The sequence below is a fragment of the Thunnus thynnus genome, chromosome 13 (assembly GCF_963924715.1).
Source record: "Thunnus thynnus chromosome 13, fThuThy2.1, whole genome shotgun sequence".
NCBI lineage: Eukaryota > Metazoa > Chordata > Actinopteri > Scombriformes > Scombridae > Thunnus > Thunnus thynnus.
This window is the reverse complement of record NC_089529.1, coordinates 16,922,239-16,946,748: the sequence shown is the minus strand read 5'-3', so window position 1 is coordinate 16,946,748 and position 24,510 is coordinate 16,922,239. Positions and strand designations below refer to the sequence as shown.

Here is a 24,510-nt window from a genome sequence, read left to right as displayed (position 1 = left end):
AGCAGAGATCAGTATCTGCTGTGTTTATTACAGTTAATGTAATAAACATAAAATGTGGAAGAGAGACAGAACGTCCCAGCAGAGCTCCCAACACGCTGCATTAATGTGTTTCTTTTCTCTACATTATACTTTTATGTACCAGAGACATTTGTAGTGTGAAAATAAAGCATCATCATGTGAATAAACTGGATTCTCTCTGACTTGCACAACATTAACAGTCGAGACATTTCGATATTTCAAAAAGTCCCATAAATCTTTATTTATTTTACTTTTGTTCAGTCACAACGACATTTTGAATTGTCAAAAACTTTACATCAGTTTAAAATAATTTTTTTTTACATGAGTCACAATCAGTCATAAATAAATCTGTTTCTACATTTCAGTTTTATATTTTCGACATTCAAGTCAATCTGTTTTATCTTCTGATTAACAAACAGAGTCCAGAGTCTCATCGTGCTCATTTCACCCTCTTTTCTCTGTAAGTCATAATCAGTCACTAGTGCAGGATCAATAAACCAGGGGAAAAAAAAACAATCATCCAGATTTGATCATGTTGAGGAAATGAGGAGAATATAAATATAAATCTGAATCTAATATGATTTCCACCATTTTCTTGTACTGATCTGAATTCAAATAATTATCTGCAAATAAATGTCAGCGTCTGTTTAAACACACTTGCAGTAATAGATGGACGGAGTTTACTGCAATTTAAATAGAATAACATAAGTGATGAAACACTTTTTAAGGGCTTAAAAACAGACTGTATGAGCAGGTATGCTGAAAAATAGAAAGCAATTTGGATACTATTTGAGCCAGGATGCCTCTCAGCACAAACAGAGAGGAAGCTGATGTTTGCATATTACAGTTTAGAGGCATCCAGAGACAGTTCAGGTATTGATCCGATGTGTGATCTGTGTAATAAATGCCCTCAAACAACAACAGATCTACACGCTGCCGCTCACAGGAATGTGTAAGAGATAGAAATGTAAGAGAGGCAGAAATCAGAGAAAACAACATAAAAGACAGAGAAAATATAAGATTTCAGGGTGATTTGTTCTTAAAAACGACTTCTGCTACATTCCCCCAAATCTCCCTTGAACTTCCTTTTTTGCATCACGTTCCTGACTGAAAAATATCAACATTTACAAATCCAAGTTTTTTTCCTTTTTCTTCTCTTATGAAGAGTTTCCAAACGACGGAACTTTAACTTGGACACACACAGTGCAACTTAAAAGTTTTTAACAACTTCTTTATAACCTAAACAAAGCCACACGAGGCTGGAAAAGCGAGTTGGTACACAGATGACAAAGTACGTTTATGGTCACATCTGACCAGCTCACCTTTACAAGTTTCCTCGTTGTTGGCTCTGTAGAGATGTTGTGCTTTGAGCAAAGACAATTAACACATACTGTACGTCCTACAGCTAATACAGGTCACATGACTTGAGAAATAAATGAGGAACAAAGGGAAACAGGAAGTTTAAATTCAAAACCACTAACTACTGCCTAACTGTGTAGAAAATGTGCTAACATTTTAGGTTTTGGAAATCTATTTGAGCATTACTGAAGTTCAAAGTAATATATTTTTTACCAGACCAGTAATCATGCTTCAAACTGACATACTGGTCGACACACAGACAAACATACAAAGCACAAAAACACACACACACACACTCCAAAAAGCACACACACACATACACACAGACAAACATACACTCACATTATCTGTGAAATTGTTTCCCAAAACTGTTATTTAACTCCTAAAAACACACTTTTATAGACGCTAGATTTGCTCCTAAAGCCTAACATGTACAGGAATGAGAAAAAGAGTTTTTCTTTCTTACTCTACGACGTGGCTAAAGAGCACGAACCATCCTAAAAGTTTCTTTACTTGCTGGTTTATCATGTTACACACTGCGTTACAGCAGCTCTGTAGCAGGCTGCAACCTGTGTGTGTTTGTGTGTGTTGTTTTTTTTAGGCTTTGACATGTACACACAAACCTCTACATGCTTACACACACACACACAGACGGTAACTGACACATCTGTACGGGCGTTTTCTGGATGGTTCTCGTGACGAGCAGGACCATTGCTGATCAGCGGAGGAGACAGAGAGAAAAAGAAAGAGAGAAAGAGAGAGAGAGAGATAGAGAGAGAGAGAGAGAGAGACTACTGGATTGACAGGATGTTAACACCACACACCAGTGTACTCTGATCGTCCCTCAGGCCAGTCCATACATCCACCTGTCTCTCCTGGCGGTCTGTTGTCTCTACGTTCCACCGTTGTAGGAGTAATCCGCCTTGTTGTGCATCACCAGCTTATTGTCCACAAAGTAGAAGCTGTCGGACTGCGTCTCGTACGGGTGCAGGATCATCTCTCTGACTGCAGGCACAAACAAAAACATCACAGCTGTTAGAGGATTTGTTCCCAAGATGATTAAAGGCATAAGGAAGAAAAAATAGATATTTTTTATATGATTCTTTTTTCTGACTTTGCTCAAATTTGTGCATTTTGTCTTGTGAAATACCAGATACTTTCACTTTTTTAGGGTTATAAAAATCCTTCAAATTAAACAATGTGAGAAATTTGTTGAGCAGGTCATTGGTGCTAAAACAATAAGTCGATTAATGAATTAGTCGATCAACAGAAAAGTAATCGAACTGTTTTACTAATTCGTTTCAAGTCAGTAATAAAGCAAAAAATGCCAAACATTCTCTGAAATGTGACGATTCACTGCTCCTCTCTGTTTAATATCATTGTGAAGTGAATATATTTAAGTTTTTAACTGTTGGTCAGTCAAATTTAGTAGTTTGAAGACAGATTAGGGTTTACAGACTACAGTTACAGTTACACAGATTAATCGATAATGAAAACAATCATCAACCGCAGCCCTAACGATCATAATTCATGTCAACACTGAAGCCATAATCTGGGATGAAAGGTCACAAGTACAGATGTTGCTTAATTTCAGTCAAAAAGGTTTGGAAACACAGTATTAGAGTAATAATCTATTTAGTTCGGATATTCGCACACAGATAAAATAATTCATGTGAGTGAGCTGAGAGGGAACAGATTTGAATATACTGTGTTTTTGTCAATTTTCTGCTGTACTTAGAGTAAATATTGTATTTTGCGCTGTTTTGTATAACTTGTCTATATGGTTATCCAAGAGTCACATGACTAATTGATGAACTATATATGAAAAAACAGCAAACAACCCTCTGAAACCAACCTGATGAAGGCACGATAGCTAAAAACACCTGTGAATGAAGCGTTGTGTAAAAGCAGAAGTAACTATGACCACAGACAGAATAAGTTGCCAATTACAGTATTGTCACTAAACAGCATGCATGCTATCTGAACCACAGGACCTCCATACTGTGGTTTCTAGAGTCTGTGTGTGTGTTTGCATGTGTGTAGACTTACTAATGTCCTCAGACAGAGGTGGGAATTCGTAGATGTGCTCGCAGGTGTTTTTGCTGCTGGGCATGCAGAAGCCGAACTCAAAGTCAAAGCTCTTGAGCAACTTCTCTCTGAAATAATGTCTCTCGATCATCCTGAAGTTTTCAATCGGCATGTCTCCGACTGTGAACTCAACGCTAGAGGGACGAAGACAGACAGATAGACAGACAGAGAAAGAGAAAAAGGTGAGTAAGAAAGACAGAGACAGACAAACAGATAAAACAAAGAGAGAGACCGAGGAGACGATAATAATTCTGCTGGTAACTGCGTCCTTGTAAGTAACGATTCACACACATTCACACTTACGTGGCTCCAACTTGCCGCAGTCGGAGAAAAGCGGGGGTGAACTGGTAGCGGACAAAGCGGCCGGCGTTCGGGTCAATATCCCTCTTCTCCCCAGCTTTGTCTACAGTGAGGATCAGTTAAATGAAATAAAATATTTTTAGAAAGGTAATTTGGTTGACTGAAAACAAATATGATTAGTGGGTGTGAGTGCAGCCTACAGATATGATGCTTTATTATGTGTTTTCATGGATAAAGGCTTAGTGAAACAAATCCACAGTTTATTTCAGTGACCCACCTGTGGATGGAGGCTTGGTGATCTCAAACAGCACTGTGCCCGTCTCCATGTCTCTGATCTTGAACCTGGTGAAGTCGATGTTGTACACATTCTCGTCCGGGCTGCACAGATAATCTGAGAGAGAAAAAGGGAGAAGCAGTGTCAGAGACTGAGTTAGAAACCACTTTTATTAACTGGAGATTACAGACAAAGAAAGTACTTGAAACACAAAGAACATATGTTCTGTAAAAACACATCAAGAATATTAATTCTCTGATCAAATTGCTGCAAACACATCCAGATCTTCTCCTTTAAAACCACAATGTGAAGCATTTGGAAATTTCAGAGTTTGGTGCCCCCAAGTGGTCGTATCAAAAAACAAACAAACAAACAAATCACATCTGCTGCCATAATAAACATTCTACACATAGAGCTTTAAAAATTAACATATTTGACAAATGAATGAAAACAAATAATTGCTACAAAGCTGGTTTAACATTGAGGAAAGTAAAAGTAAACCGCTGCAAACAAAGATAATTCATTCTTTTAATAAACACTGTTTGCACCAAAGTCAAGTCAAGAACTGTTTTGCTTTCAATCTTCTTCATGAACAGACAACACACTAACAAGAAAATTCATACTCTAAAAGTGAGTAAAACTGCTCCTGGTTATACTGATAATGTGTATTTGTAAATAAAAATATACTAAGACACTCACACACATGAAGACATAAACCAAAACCTGCTTTCCAGCAATGAACATTCAAATACTGAAAAATCAATCATATTTACTGTAGTGTCAAATCATTTCTTTTTGACCATTTTAAGTGAATTTCTGACATAAATCTCAATAAAACTGTACTGGAGGAGCTGCTTTCCTCCTGAACACAACGATGCAGGCACACACATGCACCCAGTAAGAAAGAAAGGAGAGTTATTTTTATTCCTCTAATCCTTCCTGCCCTCACCAGGCAGTGTCAGTGCTTATTAGCGTTCCCCAGCAGAGCAGACACTTCCTGCTCTATCCAATGATACAACTGGCCAGCATGTGTAAGTGCAACCTCTCTCCATCACCACCACTGAGGCCCCAATTCGCAACCGGAAAGCTCACATGATGTCGGTGAATGAAATATATAAAGAGATGACATTGTTTCAGGGATGTGAGAGTGGATCACTGCAGGTCTGAGCACCTGAGCGGACATCAGTAAACATGTTTGATTACATCCGTGTCCGTCTGTTAGCTTCATATGTGCGGTTGTCTCTTCATGTTCTGCTGTTTCTTTTGACGGCCAACATCTGTTTCCTCAAAGACAACAGTAACACAGCTGAGGCATGGACGTCCATCAGTGCAGACACGGATGATTTAATGGCTAACGATGGCAGCTCTGACAGGCCACCAGCTGTGTATTTATCACCGATCGACAGCGACAGCTTCTCACCATAAAAACAACAATAACATGATATTTCCAGATGCTACCATCAGCTCCCAGCTGTGAACTGTAATTCATGACAGTCGATAACAGCAGCGCCTCTTGTCAATAACTTCAACACAACGGTTCACCTGTTGTGTGACATAATAATCTCAAAACTAAGGTCCATCAATACCACTGATAGGCTGGTCTACTTCTGTACACACATCTATTTCATGTCTGTACGTCCTGGGAGAGAGATCCCTCCTCTGTTGCTCTTCCTAAGGTTTCATCCATTTTCCCTCTTTTTTTAGGTTTTTTAAGGGAGTTTTTCCTTATTCAAATCAAGGCTCTAAGTATAGGAGGAGGAGTTGTATTGTTATACAGATTGTAAAGCCCCCCGACACAAATTTGTGATTTGTGATGTTGGGCTATACACATAAAATTGACTTAACTTTTTCCTGCAAAAAAAGCTTTTTCTGAGCTTTAAACTATGTTGACTGTGAGATGCAGCTAACAGATACACCTATTATCATCAATGTAATGTATATTTACAACAACACCATACACATAAACGCTGTTCATTTCCATTCCTAATATTTTTTTAAAATTGTAAATAATTCATTTAACTGTTTAACATCTAAAAAGGAAGTTCAAGGGAAATTTGGGGGAATGTAGCAAAAAAAAAAAACCTTGAAAAATTGTGAAACTATCCTTTAAAGGTGCAGCGTGTAGAATTTAGAGGCATCTAGTGGATCGGACTTGGCAGAAATGTAATATAATATTCATAAGTATGTAAATAATTCATTTACCTGTTCAATAAAAACATGAATCTTAACTTCAGCAGCAAAAAATATTAGATTGCAATTCAAATACCAAAATGTATCTTCCAAGAGGAATTATATTTTATGTTCAAAACTCTACAGAGACGTCAGTGCTGCAAGTAAACTATCAGAGGGCTGGCTGAGATAAGACTGTTCTCTCTGGCATGACGATGGATGTCGACTGGCTGGTCATCTTGGGAGACGGTCTGTCCGGTCTCATCCGGCGAGTGATCTCCGAAAACAATATCTTACAGAAAAGCTTTTAAGGATTCACCTGCTGCAAAGAAAATAGAGGAACAAAAACGTCTGACTGTGTTACACACACACACACAAAAAAAAGTACAGCACTTTGTGCTCATCTCCTCCAGTGACTCCTGGAACAAAGCAGTATGTTTAAGACATGTGCACCAATAGTTACAGTTACAAACTCTGCTGCTGGAAACTACAGAAACATGGTGGTATTACAACAATCTCTAGCAGCCAGAATGATCACCAGTGTTCCTAAATGTGAAATGTGCTATAAATGAAATAATGTGAAGGTCAGGAGTCTGTATGATGAAGGTATTGTTAGTCGATAACAGATTTAAGCCTGCTGCTTTGGTTCTGCTCTTTTTTTTTTCATTCTACATTAATCCCCCAGGAGGATTATTCACAACGCTCCCTGCATGTTGTTTTTCATGTTTATGTATTCATGCTGGAGCGTCCCCGGAAGTCAAACCGTACCCGCGAGTCACAGCATGTTGTCAACCCCATTTACTGTTCGAGGTGAGCGTTCCTGACCGAGCTGATCTGATCCGGGGTGACGCTGAGATGCCTTTGCTCCTCTGTCAGTCTGAATGCTGAGGTCGGCTCTTCTAAACACATCAGCTCCGCATACAGCGACGCACAACTGACAACACCTGAAGAGTCACACAGCGTCCCCACGTTCACATGACACAAACAGACAACAAAAACACACTCAGCAGTCACATTATTGTAATTAACAACATATATTATCTATGTATGTGTGTGTGTGTGTGTGCACGTGCATGTGTGCAGAGGGTACATCTGCACATATGTGTGATGAACTGTACCACAGCTGGTGTTGTCCTTGTCCTTTTGCTAACCTACTGCTAATAGATACCTTTGAGCCCCCTAATGAAGTCCCATGAGGACAATGTGTTTGAATGAGAGACAATGAGTTTATTGTGTGTGTGCTCGCACTTTGTCTCACTAAACCTGAGGTGCTTGTTGTTAATTTCATGCAGTCCGTTACTTTGGATCAAACACACACACACACAATGTCACACAAAGCCATCTGAGGATAACTTGCTGCTACTGAAGCCACCAACAGACTCCTGTTTATCACTGTCAGCTCTCCTTCTGGACCGTGCTGATAGTAAGCACCTACAGACAGAGTGTGTGTGTGTGTGTGTGTGTGTGTGTGTTTGTTTTGGACTGAACCAACCGTAAGTGAAATTACAGTACATTAATTCAAAGTGTGGAGCATCTGGTCACCTCAGTCGAGGATGAATTATGCAACGCAGACTAAAAGCCGAGCTGTAAGTGTGAACTCAGCAGCGGTCAAACACTGCTGGGAAACAGGAAGCTCATCTTCTTCAAACTTCAACATCAGCAGGTATCAACAAAATCCTGCAACCACTTCAGATTTCCTGTCTTCATCACGGGACAAATGTATCCAGATCTAATATTTTATAATGAGATCGTCTAGCTGCTACATATGAACAGCACCAATACATTTCAATGATGTGGTCTTTCATAACTTTTACATTTTTTTGGGACCTAATGGTTGATAGTGTGACAACAGAAAGAGAAATTACCGAATGTGTGAAACATTCAGTAAAATTTCTTTCATTTTCTACTACAGAGTAGTGAATGAAGAATAGCACCTCTCTGTAAGACCTTTTAGAGTTCAAGATCTTTGTAGTAATTGTTGTTCCAAATATATATTTTCTTTTTGGTCAGTTACTTTTCAGTTTCAGCTATTAAAGTTTAACATTTTCATGAAATCTGACCCCATTTTTGTCAATTAAAGTTAATTAAAGTCAATTAATGATCAACTTTATTTCAGCTATAGCCATTCAAGATATTTACATTCAGTAAATTATCTCTCTATATAATATTTATATTGGTAGTGGGGGAGTCTGCCATTCCCACACTGGATTCAAACTGCCTTCATATGTAAAGGCAACTCACAGGAAACGATGCAGCATGCAATCCATTGTAATTTTCATTGATAACAGCTTCAGTGATTGTCATTCACTAGTTGCATCAGTGCTGCACTAAGTAAATGCTAATGCAAACTGAACATTTCCTACTGCTGGCAATTATTGTGCATCAATCAGAAGAAACTCAATGTATTTGTCACCAAAAATAGCGCTGACTACAATCGCTCATCAAAAATCTGTGTCTATGTCTATAAAACAAGACAATGGTCATTTATGGTTGTAAGGTGGTATGTTTAAGGTTGTAATGTAACAAAAACAGAGCATCCACACTGAACTGTTAGATGAAGAGTTGCAAGTGACAAGCTGCATACATCCAACGTCTCAGTGAGGGAACTAACTCCTTCCTCCCTGCTGCTGTGTAGAAAACTACTTGCTTGATGTGTAGCATGAAATCAGATTGTTATTGACTGACTTGAAAAAAAGAACATATGTTTGTTTGGCTGCACTGTAAACGGAAACACCTGCTTCTCAAGGAGTGTTTGCTGCCCACAAAGCTGACACAGCTGGAGTATACAGTACACCACACATGCTTAAACCACTATATTAACTGGGTGTTTCTTCAGGATTACTTCAACAATATATATTAACGATAAAGCCAAAAGCTGATGCTATGTTATTAGCAGCTAATTTACCAAAGTGAACTGAAAGAGTAGCACATACTGAGAGAGCAAGAGACTGTTTATCAGAGAAATTTTAGTTTTTTTATGCTTTGAATCATTTCTGTCATCATTCAGCTGACATCCTCTCTGTCCCCTCACTGCAGATGTGTCAACGGGTTACAACGAGACGAGGTCTGGTACACAGTTCAACAGGTACTGTATGTATATGACCTACATTCATCCAAAATAAACCGTTCTGAGCTCCTTTTAGCAGTTACCCAAATAACGCTGGGACAGGACAGATCTTAGGAACCTTCCAGTATGAGGGTTTAAGATCACATGAAACCATATTAAAGGCTTATAAACACAACACACACGCTGACGAACATTACAGCTGACACTGATAATGGGATCTAGTTCAGTCTGTCCCACTTGAGGAAGAGCAACTTCACTATGGGTCCATCCTCACTGGAAGTTTAGGACTAAGATACACATTTAATCGTATAAAAATCTCTCAAGGTTTTGGCTTTCACATTTAATTAAACCTGACTGTATGGAAAAGTGAGTGATTCAAGTTTTATTTATACTGTGGGTTTATTAGGTACCACATTTGGACAAACTGCACTGTCAGTGAAAGGGTAGTAAATATCGGGATGACCTATCACTTGCAATAAGGGAGTGTCCTCAAACAATCGCTCAAGACAAACCAGAACTGTGATCACTTTTAACCAGACATGTGTACAATTTCTAGTTGACATTGTGGTTGTATGTGATGTGTTGTTGTGTGTAGCTTTGTATTTCGTATTATGTGTCCTGTGTGTTTTTTGCTTTGTACTGTTTGTTATTTTGCTGTTATATGTTTTAATTGTGACGTGCTGAAGGGACTGCAGATGAAAATTAGCTATAAACTAACTCTGGTACAGTACATCAAATGGTAACATTTATGTTTAACACTGTACATGGTCCAAATAAATACATAAATAAATGTATTTTGTCTTTTTCTACTTGTGTATTTGTATATTTTTATTTGCATAGTGTTACTTACACTGTTTCTGTTTTTGTTACCTGCCTTGAGACAACGGATATTAATTAGCATTTTTTGCTAACTCCAGCATCTTGTATTTTATACTGATGTTCATTAATGTGCTCTGTCCCTATCAAATAAATAATAAATAAATAAGTACTGTACAATGTGAAAGTGAAGGCAGTTTTCTGACAGTTTGAAATGATTAGCGCTCTTTTATTTATTATTGTTGCTACATTTAAAAATGAGTTAAGGGGTGAAAATCGGCTTAAACAAGACTAAGAGTCTATAGCCATACCTGTAGCTCTGTGGCACAGTGTGGTGCTGCTACCATTAGCATGCTAACATGCTCACCGCTAACATGCTGATGTTCAGCAGGTGTAATGTTTACCATGTTCACCATCTTAGTTTACTGTTAGCATGCTGACATTTACTATTAACAGTAAAAACAAAGTACAGCTCGTGGGATGATGTCATTAGTTTTTGAGAAACTGAAATTTTAACCTGATGATGATGCTAGATAAAAAGTGAAATTAATACCAATTTTATGTCAAAATTTCACATAATTGTTGAAAAACCACAAATTTCAATGTCAATGTGCTAGAGGAAAAGTTAAAGGATCACCAAAGTTATTAGGATTCAACCTCCAAGCATCATTAGTAGTGGTTCCAAATTTCCTGACAATCCACCCAATCAATCTGGACCAAAGTGATCGACCTTCACTGCCATCCCTATAGTGTCGCTACTAGCATGGCTAATAAAAATACTATTTACAGCACAAACACTTTGTGATGATGAAACAGTGTTTTTTATACTTGGAGGGACAACTGTGTAAAATCAGCAACTCATTTGCATTTTCTCCCCTTTCTTACACTTATGATTACCAGAGGACTTTGTTTTGCAACTGCTGCAGGAAACACAACAATTGGATGCATGGGGACATAAATTTGAGTGGAAATCAATTCAAATCAATCTATCTTTCTGTAGTAATGAGTAAAAGCTGAGCCTTAAAATATTTCATCGCAATCACACAGAGATGACAACTGTAGAAATATTTTCAATTTTTTTCAGGTCTCTAATACTAATGAAACTGCTGAAGTGTCTTCTTTTTACTCTTGGGTGATGTTTTTATGAATTAAACTTCCCCACAAACGGAGTAGAACAGGTAGAAATTTGAGGGCATCAACTATGTTAGTGATCATCAGGTTGAAACGAGCAATTTAGGAAATGTTTGTGCATTTAAGAGTTTGGTGAACACTCACAAAAAAGTGAAAGATTTATGATAAGAATATGAAAATGTTCTTGCATGAGGCCCATTTTGTGTTTCAGTTCAGCGATTAACACCCGCTACTCTCAGGCCTTCAGATATTTTTTCATTTATCCCACATGAGCTATGAGCTTCCCTTCAGCCCCGCTGAGTGTCTCTCAACCACATCTAGTACAGCCAGCTCCTATAAAACCACTCCTGGACCTCTGCCCCTCCTCTGGCTTGGAGCCCTCGGTTCCGTCGGCGTGGCAACCACGCATCTCCTGCCCGCCTGCACACCTCACAGTGGCGGTCACGGCTTTAAGTTACAGGTCAGATTCAAGATTGCCACATGTGGACAAACATACAGCAGATTTTATCTCGTGACGTCTGTTTGATTCTGTATCCTGACAGAATCAAACTGGTGTGAAAAGTCAGACAGAAAAATAAAAAAAGAAAGTTACATGATGTTTCAAAATAATACAGAATATTGTTTATAGTTCATGTAAACTACATGAACAGGATATGTTGGCGTTTAACACATCAACACCTACAGTATTTTTAGATTTATCTAAAAAACAGACAATTAGAGCCACCAAAAGTCAAAAAATGTGTAATTGGCTGTATTTTCATGTATACTTGACTATATTTTACTATTTTAAAATTTCTATTTTTGTTGTATTAAATGTCATTGTTGTTTTTATTTATCCATCCCATTAGCTATACCTGCTTATCCAGAGGGTTTTTACTCATAAATATCTTATTTCCTCAGTACGTATATACAGCATTTACGCCAGAGCCCCTGAATAACCGAGAGAGCTTTGCCAAAATGTTTTCCTTATGAAGTCATCTGTGAAAAAAAAGAACATCAGCTGATATATTATTCTCTAAAATATGATGCCAATTTTAGTCTTCGAATTTCAGCATCGGCCGACCTTTACTGAATATGGGAAACACAGTCACTATCTGCCTGAACACCTGCAGGATGTTACAGTAAAACAGAGTAATGATGACAATATGACAACATCAACAGCAAATACTTTGGTCTGTTTTGGTAACGAGGGGATCCACCGCTTCGGTGGGAGGAGGAAAGCAATAAGGCCCAACACAGCTCACATTAATCCGGTTTAGTTTCTTGTATGAAGGCAAATCCAACTAATCACTGGAGGGAGGGGGCAGGGTTAATGCTGCGAGGGCGGAGGGAGACGAGGACGGAGAGATGCAAGCGTGCAGTAAGGATGGTAACTAGGAAAAGACTGTGAAACTGGGTTTGATGGAGTGCTTGCAATTCTTGAATGAGCCCTTTCTCTCTTTCTCTTAACATCTTGTTTCAACAAGAAATACGGCTAAAAAAAATGAAGAAGTCATTTCATCGTTACTTTACAACTTCCTTTTTTAGTTTGCAATGTGGGCCAGAGAAAGATGGGAGTGCCGCAGATGTTTTAAGTATTTGCAGAACAACAGCAAAAATTCAGCAGTCTATTTACTGACTTTACTGTTCATCTGGATCAACATTGGACATTAGATTTTCAACAGAGTCACTCATTAGCTTGAAACAGGGATATTAGTTCATTGGTTTGTCCGCCACTTTGGTCCAGACTGAAATAATTCAACATTAGATGATTAGACATTCATGATCCTCAGACAATGTATCCCACTGAGCTTGGTGACATTTCCTCTACCGCCACCATGAGGATGATACACTGTACATGTAATATTTGTGTTTTTGAGTGACATCTCTCAACAACTGTTGGATGGATTGCCTTAAATTTGATACAGACATTCATGTCACCCACAGGATGAATTGTGATCACTTTGGTGATCATTGACTTGTCCTCTAATGCCATCATCAGGTTAAATTTTAATTTGTCCAATCAGTCTCAGCTGTACTTTGTGTTAAGTGCTAATTAGCCAAAGTTAGCATCACTCATGAGTGAGTTTATGCTTTGTGATGCAGACTGGAGACATACTTTATTGATTATCCATACACAATAAACAGCGGCCTGCTTCATTTATGGTTAATTGAAAGCACTGTTGTTGTTGCATCAACACACCATTTCTGTTTGACTGCCTCCTATTTATGATGAACAAAGAACAAATCCGTTCTGGTCCAACGGGCTAAAGCAGTTAAATTAAAACAATGTTAGAATTCACACGTTTAAATTTCATTACTGGCAGGTTAATCAGACTTAGTCTTAGCACCATGCACTGTTCAAACATGGTTTTAAGGCTTCTCCAGCTGTAGGAGCAAGGTTAATTATTTTAGTTAGTTAAGTTAGTTTCATTGGGAATTACATGAACATTGTATCTATTTTGTTATCTACACCGGATTTGTGAAAAAAATCTGCAAAAGTTTTGATGAAAACAATGAAAGTCAAAACAAAGCTTTCATCAGGGGGCCAAATATTTTTGCTGGAGGGCCAAATTTGGCCTACAGGCCACAATTTGCCTGCCACTGTCCTACTGTAAGTATTGAATTGTACAGATGACTTGTGTTTATTCTGTGCAAATGACAAACTTGAGCTTGACATTGTGAGCATGTTAGCATACTGATGTTAGCATTTAGCAAAGCACCACTGTGCTTAACTGCAGCTTCACAGAGCTGCTAACAAGACTCTTCGCATTGTTTTCACAAAACTTGCTGCATATTTCAGCAAGGTTGTGAGTTTGAAGTCTTAAACTTCTGCCTTGGCAAAAATACCAGTGGAGGCACTTTTATTCATTGTTACACCACTAAATAATACATTTTTTTGTCTTTTTTTGTCTTTTTCTTGATTAGAAAGCAGCAAGTTAAGAATATTTAGGTGTTATTCACAAAAAAAGTCCATAAAGTGTATGCACAGTCCTGTGGCCACTACATTGTTGGATTTTCATTCAGTTCTTAGAAAACTTGAATTTTTAATACCAAAGCATCTTGTCAGATACTGCTTAGTGTAAAACAGACACGATACATAACAATCATCTCTCCCAAACACAGTGAACTGTTATGTAGCTTGTAGGAGCTTGCACGTAGGTGTCGAGGAGTGACACATCTTGTCCCTGCCCTTCTGACCTAAGTTGTGAGTTGCTGACCGCAGTGTCATGGTAACAGTGCTGCAGCAAAAATGGGGATGATTTCAAAATTTGGGACAGTAAAAAGACGACAGGATGGGGAGACGAGAGAAGGAAGAGAGGCTGAGAGTTCATCATAGGACTACAGACACAGTATGGACGCAGCAGTTAGACGTCACATTTAATTTCACACGACTTACAGCTTCACCGTAATGACATCAGGTGAGCAACTGCTTCCTGTTGGCATGATGAGATAGATGAGGAACATTTTGTGTAAATAAACTCTATGAAAAACAGTCACATCGGGCCAAAAATGTGGATTTTATGTTGTTTAATGAAACATAGGGGACATCTGCAGCATGAGCCATCTGTGTCATCTTACAATGATCTTGACAAGCAAATAAAACTGGCCTGTTTTCATCACCTGCTACCCTATTTAACAGCACAGAGCATTGAACTGCATCAGATCTGCACCGACACACTGCTAAAAGAGTACAAGCCTAAGTGGGTTATGTGAGCTCTGGATGCTCACAGATCATCGCTTGGTTATTTTGCTTTCACACCAAAAACCTCAAAGCTCACAGGCCCGTTCACACTGTTGCTTCGGTCACATTTGTGTGAGCGCTTCTGTAACTGTCATGACAAAAAAAAGTCTCACCACTGCATCTCCTTTTTAAGACACTCAGGAAATGTACAGTTGAAGTCAACGTTCACAAACAATTGGGTTGAAGTTATTAAAACTCATTTTTTAACCACTCCAAAGATTTCATCTTAACAAACTATAGTTTTGGCAAGTCAGAGACATCTACTTTGTGCATGACAGTAAGTAATTTTTCCAACAATTGTTTACAGACAGATTATTTCACTTATAATTCACTCTATCACAATTCCAGTGGGTCAGAGGTTTACATAAATTAAGTTTACTGTGCCTTTAAACAGCTCGGAAAACTAAGGAAAATGATGTCATGGCTTTAGAAGCTTCTGATGTGAGTCAATTGACGGTGTACCTGTTGATGTATTTTTAGGCCTACCTTCACACTCAGTGCCTCTTTGCTTGACATCATGGGAAAATCAAAAGAAATCAGCTAAGACCTCAGAAAAAAAATTGTGGACCTCCACAAGTCTGGTTCATCCTTGGGAGCAATTTCCAAACACCTGCAGGTACCTCGTTCATCTGTACAAGTATAAACACCATGGGACCACCCAGCCATCATACTGCTCAGGAAGGAGACGCATTCTGTCTCCTAGAGATGAACTTTGGCGCGAAAAGTGCATCCCAGACCAACAGCAAAGGACCTTGTGAAGATTCTGGAGCAAACAGTTACAAAAGTAACTATATCCACAGTAAAACGAGTCCTATATCGACATAACCTGAAAGGCCACTCAGGAAGGTAGAAGCCACTGCAAGCCAGACTACAGTTTGGAACTGCACATGGGGACAAGGATCTTACTTTTTGGAGAAATGTCCTCTGGTCTGATGAAACAAAAATTGAAGTTTGGCCATATGACCATCATTATGATTGGAGGAAAAAGAGGGAGGCTTACAAGCCGAAGAACACCTGCCCAACCATGAAGTATGGGGGCAGCAATATCATGTTGTGGGGGTGCTTTGCTGCAGGAGGGACTGTTGCACTTCACAAAATAAATGGTATCATGAAGAAGGACAATTAAGTGGATATAATGAAGCAACATCTCAAGACATCAGCCAGGAAGTTAAAGCTTGGTCGCAAATGGGTCTTCTAAATGGACAATGACCCCAAGGATACCTCCAAAACTGTGGCAAAATGCCTTAAGGGCAACAAGGTCAAGGTAAGAGAGGGGCCATCACAAACCCGTGACCTCAATCCAACAGAAAATTTGTGGGTAGAACTGAAAAAGCATGTGTGAGCAAGGAGGCCTAAAAACCTGACTCCGTTAAACCAATTCTGTCAGGAGGAAAATTCCAGCAACTTATTGTGAGAAGCTTGTGGAAGGATACCTGACACGTTTGACCCAAGTTAAACAATTTAAAGGCTACCAAATACTAACTGAGTGTATGTAAACATCTGACCCACTGGGAATGTGATGAAAGAAATAAAAGCTGAAATAAATCATTCACTCTACTATAATGTAGTGATCCTAACTGACCTAAAATAGGGAATGTTTACTACAATTAAATGTCAACAACTGAGTTTCAATGTATTTGGATAAAGTGTATGTAAACATCTGACTTCAACTGCAATTTAAAGTTATGAAACTGCACCAGTGCTGTTCATGGGTGTGACTGTCCGTGACTGTGTTTATTGCATGCTGCTGACCATCTGCTGGTTGTTCTCAGACTTCTCAGAAAGACTGAATTTAGCTCAGCGCTGACCAAAGCTCTAGTGACGAGTTACATTTCTAGCACGCATCTTAAATAACCAAATTCAAAGGATCTTTATCAAAAATATTTGTTTATGTAAAAAAATAAAGTGTTTAATATAACTTTTTTAAACTTTTTTTTTATAATTCTCAAATATCACTATCAGCCTTAGGAATCCAGTACTGGTCAGACCAAAAAGTTTTAGTTTCTTAAGTTATTTTGCTGGTTCCAGCTTCTAAAATATGACAAATTACAGCTTTTCTCTATTTCATATTGTAAGTTGAATATTTCTTGGTTAAGACAAAACAAACAATTCTGTTTCTGATTTATTTTTAGGAAGAAAACTGGTTAACTTGACAAAAATAATCATACTGACAATAACATATAGTTGCAGCCTTAACAGGACCAAAACACAATCATGGTGTCTGCAGAGGAGCCTTTCTTGCAGCTCAGAGGGTTGTAATGATGCAGCAGATTAAGATTCACTTAAGAACATCAGTTTGGATCAGATCAGTCAACTGAGCAGAAAGCCTGTTCTGTCTATGCAAATCTTAATTAATCTTAGCAGCTTGCTTTGATTACCAGATGGACGGAGCACGAAATAATTAGTGGCAACTTTATGCTATTTGAAAGTCACTTTTCTGAGAGTGTGTTTGACACAAACGTCCTCTCCTGTGATGCTGAAACATCTGTGCTGCGAGCAGGTTCAAACAACCGCAGAGTAAAAAAAAAGCTGTCCAGTCTGTCTGAGCTGTGCTTAGTGTTGTCAATTGTGTATCGCGCCACTTAAAGGGGGAATCAATTTCAGCCACTTGAGAATGTGCACCAGCAGCGAGAAACAGCAGACGAGTCACAAAACAACAGAAAGGCTTCAGTGGTTGTCCCCTGAGGAGAGAACTCAGGTTCTCTCCTGCTTTGTTTGACCGCACGAAACTGTGAAGAGTAGGCGTGTATGTGTTTGTGTCTGTATATATATATATTTGTCTGTATGTGTGTCAAGTGACAGCAAAACCACACTACAGAACAGCTGAGCAGATGAGGGGAAAGAAAGAAAGGGGAAGTAGAGGAGGAAGTGTGTGGGAGAACAGAACAGAGATGCACGCTCCGCTGGCTGTAACCAAGGGGAGATGCTTCACGTTGCCGTAGTGATTCAAGCGTGTATCCATGTTGCTGTGGTGATTCACACATGCCTCTTCTTGCCTCCGGCGACAACGCTGGGAGAAGGGAAAGTGCGAGTTTCCAAGACCGTTAATAGGGTGGGAGACAGAATCATTACGATACTCCCTGATGCGTCAGCTGGATGACAATCCCCACAAAGACTCACTCGCGGGGATCACTGGCAGCAGACTTACAGATAAAAACACAAAGACAAGACACTCACACGTGCATCTCTTGTCCCTGATACACTAGAACAACTACAGACACAACAGTGACCGTCAGTAATAGACGGAGGACGAGCCGAGCCAAAGGATGTTCCCAGAGCTCTTCCTCTTCCTAAACTCAATAAGCTGTGATTATGTAGGATCTCATTCCTCATCAGAACATAAACTTCCTGTGTTGTCTTGAGCTACATGAAAGAGTAATACAAATAAGGAAAAAGAGGGAAAGGGATCAGAAAAATATGATTCGAGTACAAATAATTTATTACTATAAAGACGAGCACTCATTGTGTTTGTTATGACGTCTCACATTCACATGAGGAACTGTGTTCAGTTAAAATAAATGAATAAAGAAAAAAGTGAGTTTAAATGTTCAAACACCTTTTAAAACACCTCAGAGAAGATCATGATTGACTGACAGCGTGTTTGCATGTTATCACACTCAGTTTGCATTGTAACAGCTAATGTAACAGCGTTGTGTAAGTCAGGTATTTAGCTACCGGCCTTTAAATAGTCAAATGCCCTCCTGGTCACCTGTTAGCTAACTGCTGTTTTAAGACCTGAGTTGGTGATAGATGAAGATGTTCTTGTGCACATAAGAGCTTCCTGGCTGCTATTTCTCCCTCTGTTTTGTTATAAGAAGCTTGTTTGAGATTTAAAGTTGTGACATAATTAAAAAGCAAATGCATTAAATAATACGCTACATAATCATCTTCATTTTCAGTGTTACACATGAATATGCAAATGAAAGTATTTCAGGCCTTTTAAACAACAAGTATGGTAATCAAAATGTCATAAGTGGAAGAAAAGGTTCTTTGCCTTGGAAATATTTATCAAATTGGTTTGTTTATGAGTGAATAAGCAGCTCTACTTGTGTTTAAAGATGGCATACAGTGTCTTTTTTAGATAAACACAACAAGTTTTTAAATTATGTGCATAGAAAGCAAAGTAATACTTAAGAAGACCAACATTTTGAATGTTAGATCTGTAATCTGCAAGTGAATATATTGTTCCTGCTGAGGTTAAAAGCTACCTGGCTGCAGAATGAACCTGCAAAACTCCAACTAGATCACTTTCTCCACATTTCCACTGAGTTACAGGAGATCTTTAGATTATATCTCTCAACAAATCTTATTTTTTTCCTGCTGCACATGAGACACACACATGATGTCTGAGTGTTTTAGTTCACTGTGGAGGATTGAAGAACAAAAGTGAAAACATCTGAAACATCTGAACTAGACGTCAACTAATGCAAAGGAAGCATACAGGCCGTTTTGAAGGATGACCCCTCGGTCACCTTAGCGCCTGCACCTTTCTAAACAAATCGTCCTGATGATGAAGACATGCAAGGGATGATGTCATTTAAGAGGATAAAATGTAAGTCATGCATGTTCAGCTGCATTTGGACACTTCTTCCTTCACTGCTGCATCAAATATTGTTTTCCAGCACTTATTCCATTCACTTCACACCACCACACTCTTCACTCAACCACCTCCAGTGCTAAACTTAACCTCCACAGGTCACAGGGATACTTAAATGAGGAAGTTTAATGCACATCTGCAGACAGGTTGGCAACATTTACCTCTATAGGGAGAGAAGGAGCTCCATTGATGCATTATAATGTGTTTGAATAGGGCCTATATAGATTACATAAATGAGGGGACACTGTGATGACGCCATACATGATTCATATAGGAGCTGTGACATTTTAGCACCTTTGTCCTCCTCTCTCACTCAACAACCGACACGGCAGCAGCAGCAAACTTACTCTCTGTGATCTTCTGCAAGCCCAGAACATCCTCCGGAGTGATCACGGTGCTGCCGAGCAGGTCCTCCTCCGTGGTCACCGGGACCCCCACGTCGGTCGAGTTGCAGCCTTTCTTCACTTTCATCGCCGCCGTTTGCTTCGGGCTGCCGTTACTGCTGCGGTCCGTGCTGCTGTCTGTGCCTCCGGTATCTCTGCCTGGATTATTACCGGCAGGCTTCTTAGCGCTTGATGGGTCCTGGCTGTTGCCTCTGCTGGTACAAGAATAGCTCATTCTCCGCTCCTCCTCCTCCCCCTCTCCTAACCCTGGGCTTCCAAGATACAAAACAGTTGCCTCCCTCTCCCTCCCTCCCTCTCCGAAGGATGCACAGTTGCTGTCTGTTATCCGGTGCTTAATTCAAATCCGCTTCGTCTTTATGAGCCTGCAGTCTGTCTCCGCAGACGGGCTGCATGCAAACGGCCCCGACTCTCGTTGGCTGAGCGCAATATGCAGAGAGCGGGACTCCGTTCTGCGCAGCTGCCCTCTGAGACGATATTTCGGTTGTGTTAAGTGAAGCTGGGAGTCTGTGGGAAATAATCTGCTGGCTTTGAAATTGAAAAAGAGGCGGCAGATGGCCGTCGCTGTTAAGGGGAGGGGGGGAGGGGGGGACGGGACGTCTCAGCGGAACCCCTCAGCAGCGTCCTGTGCGGCTGACAGGCAGCGCTTCTGCGTACATTCTGCGCTGCAAACCACAAATGCGCTATTACGCACACCGATCAAGACGACAAAAACCGCTCATCAATTGAATAACACCACTTATCTTTGCACTGTTTGTGTTTTTTTCTGTTGAGGAAGCTAAAAACTACGAAAAATACATTTAAACATCATTTACTAATAACGACTTGTAGTTTGTGGCACAGTGGCCTTAATAGCAGAGTAACTACATGTTTTGTCTCTTGTACGCCAGTTTGTCTTCCTCTTCAGTGTTGGAAAGTACCTGTAGGCTACTCAAGAACTGTACTTAAGACGTACTTGTACTTAACATGAGTATTTCCATTTTATGCTACAGTACTTTATACTTCTACTCCACTACATTTCAGAGTGAAATGTACTTTTTACAGTCACTCATTGCGGTTCAGATGAAGATTTTACCAATAAAAAATATGATCAGTTTATTAAATATGATGCCTTGCTACAGATTGAACTACCAAATACTGTATGGAGCAGTTAAACCAACATTAAAGTACTGCTTATATGTTAATACATCAATAATAATAGTGATCCAGTAACACTGAGAGGAGCCCTTCTGCAGAACAAGCACTTTTACTTTTGATATTTTAAGTACTTTTTGTTGATAATACTAATTAATGCTGGACTTTTACCTGTAATGGAGTATTTTTACAGTCTATTATTGCTACTTTCACTGCTACTCTTCCACCTCTGCTTCTGTTAAAATTGTCCCCCTAAAATTGCAAGAAAAATGTATTAATGGTTGTAAATCTAAAGCCGAGTCTCAGTTTGATAAATGCATTGCTCATTAGCTGCGTTTTATCCAGACTTCACAGTCTGTAAAGTCGACATAAATGTATATACTTTATGTTTGTTTTCTGCATTGAAAAATAAATCATGGAGCAACAAACAGATGTCAGATCATTGTAATGCAGTTGGAGAAGCTGAGGGGGGAGCAGAATGGAAACAATTCTGTGAGGTTTTAATCCTATTTTTGTCTCCCTTACTCTCTCTGGTGATGCATGTAAAGTCTCTGTATGACTCACAGGAGATCTCAGTCACACATGACTATCCATCACAGCTCTGCAGCGGCACTGTGCATGACGATAACAGAGCCAAAACACTGCAGTCAACAGCAGCCATAACAACAACCAATTAAAATCAATGTTCAGCTTCATGAGCAGGATCAAGGAGCAATTATTGAATATTATTTTTCAGTTACATCAATAATAATCATAATAAACTGTATTTGCATAGCACATTTCATACATGAAATGCAGCTCAAGGTATTTCACATAAATTGCATAAAAGCTTTTAAGGCGCCTAGGTTGTAAACCAGCTATAAAATACAGTAAAAGTGTTTCATTGAGATTCAATAAATCATTGGTTCATATGTGACTCTGCACTGATTGACCCCAGAAAGCTTGAGAGGTCCTTAAGAGTGAGATGATGAGCTAAATTAATTATCATAATAGACCTGGAAACTCAGGGTTTATGTGGAAATGTTGCACCCTAGAGGCAGTCTGTGTTCACTGCAAATCCAGTCTCCTCTGTCGACTGGTTTGTCCTTTTCTGGGAAGCTGAGGAACAAATAAAACAGATTCACCACCAAGTGGTTTTGTTACTATACTGTAGCTGTTTTGATGAGTTCCCTTGACTCTTAGTGTGCAATTTAAGTCAATACAGACAAGTAGTGACCAAAAATCACCTGCAGAATTATACATTTTCAACAAGGAGGGAAAAAAAAATACTTCCAAGCTTTTATAGGTTCTCAAAAGTTCTGCTTGAAAAATCTGGACATCTAAAAACAGACATGAAGACAGATTTATTAAGTTTTAGCTTATTTATTTTAAATTTGCATTAAAATGTACAGGTCGTATGTGGCTGCTATGTGTGTCTGTAAGACAAACAATAAATGCTGCAGGTGGTTTTAGTGTCTATTAAACATGTATATTAAAAAATTAGGTTTTGTTATGTGGATGTGTGTGATATCTGTGTGTGACTCTCATGTTGAGAGTCGGCTATATGGTCACTGTGGGCTCTTCACATCGGCCTGCTGAGTTTGCTTGTCCCTTTGTCGCGTCTGAGCGGCTGCTATCATCAGCAGAAATACACACGCGCACACACACACACACACACACACACACACACACACACACACACACACACACACACACACACATATATGTCCTGTCTCACTTTCTGAAATGAACACTCCTCTTTGATAAGGAATGTGCTCCCAAAAGATTTGTACTGTAATGTTGTTTTTAATATGTGCACACGTATCTCTCTCTGTTGTTGACACAATCAGGCAATTACACGGACACACATATGCAGGCACACTAACGCACTGACACACACAGACACACACACACACACACTCACACAGACAGAGAGTCTGGGCAAAGTGCTGACCTCAGTCAGCCATTCCTAAATGTTTATTGTTCAGTGCAGCTAGAGGAGAGAGGAGGGTGTAGGCTCAGTTATGTACCTACCAGCTGCTCTCTCACTATCTGGTATGTTCATTATTTGCTTGTTTTGATTTAGTGATGAAGAGAGCAGGATCCAGTCATAAAAAATATGTCATTCCCCCAGACAGAAAATTAAATAAATTGAGTTTTCTTTAGAAAACTGCTTTGAGAAAAACTGGAGACAGCAGTTTGTGTTACAGTAAAATCAATATGTGTGCCTGAACATTTAAATATGTGCTAAAATTGTTTCAATCAATATACCTATGAATCACTCCATTCTTTTGGATCTTCTTTCATAGACTAACCTCAATATTTTCCCTGTGATAATAATCTGTTTACACCAGTATCTGAAAGTGAAGCTGCCAATACAGCTCGTCAGTTGATGCCAGCTCGCCGCTTAGTCCTGCCAACGAGGCCTTTCAATCTGTGCCGTTGCCCCTTGCTAACCTCCTCATCCATTGATGATTTATTCACTTGCACAGGTTTTCCAAAAATAGCAACAGGTACTTTCCATTCACAACTCTCATTTAATCAACATTGTCTGTTGAAACATTACAATCATTCAGCTGTTGTTCACAGAAGGAGGTGAATCAGTTTAGAGAGGCTGCTTTCAGATAAAAGTTGAACTCTCTGTTCGCCCACCAGACAGCTGCCATTTGAATTTCTTTTAAACTCTGCTCAACTTTCATGCTATTGCCAACAAACTTGCTCCTATACACCATCCATACATTTGCAGCATATAACTTGATCAATAAAACAGCCTGATTAGATTTCCAACACGGCCAACATCTTCCTATTTCAAATCCAGTGACAATGTCATTGATCCAGTTTGTCCAGCTGTCATGAAACTTGCTGTTCATGTTTCAGTAAATTAGATTGAAATGCATTTTCAAATTAGTCAACACAGGACGGAGACGAACAATTGATCTGAGTCTTGACAAACAAAATAATGATTTCTGATCATGCTGCACATGTATTAATAAGTGTGATTGGTTGACTACATGTAATTAACTAAAAATAAAGATATGAATTTGATTATAAGTGATTAATGATTGTCTTTAGAGTTTCTGCAATAAATTCCATGCAAATCTTTTTCATTAATACACGACAAAAGACTATAAATAGTTTACAAGTGTCAGCAGCAACATAAAGTGTAATTTTTACTACTGAACTGCAATTGCACATTGGCCTTTTGACATACTGATGGAGAAAGTTACTGTATTTTTTCCCTCAACATATAGATTTAGCACATAGATGTGGGTAATGCAGTATAGCTACTCGCCTTGCCTCTTTTTGTTTGCATGAATCACTGTGTGTCCCTGTGTTAACCCCTCTGTGGCTCACACAACAAAACAATGGAGTCCAAAGCAAATTGCTGACATGAGTCCAGGCGTGCCTCCCCCTGGCCCCTGACACCCACGGGTGTATATATACCCCCCGTAC

The 24,510-nt window shown here is 39.2% G+C and overlaps 1 protein-coding gene across 1 annotated transcript; it reads right to left on the bottom strand.

The window, feature by feature from the left end:
• Positions 1-226: 226 nt before the first annotated feature.
• unc119a2 (unc-119 lipid binding chaperone a2) lies at positions 227-20,531 on the bottom strand. Its single transcript, XM_067608366.1, has 5 exons — positions 19,891-20,531; positions 4,043-4,156; positions 3,769-3,868; positions 3,427-3,599; positions 227-2,382 (listed from the first exon to the last, which is right to left on the bottom strand). The coding sequence occupies exons 1-5, from the start codon at positions 20,159-20,161 to the stop codon at positions 2,270-2,272; spliced, it is 771 nt and encodes a 256-aa protein (XP_067464467.1). The 5' UTR covers positions 20,162-20,531; the 3' UTR covers positions 227-2,269.
• Between the last annotated feature and the right edge of the window lie 3,979 nt (positions 20,532-24,510).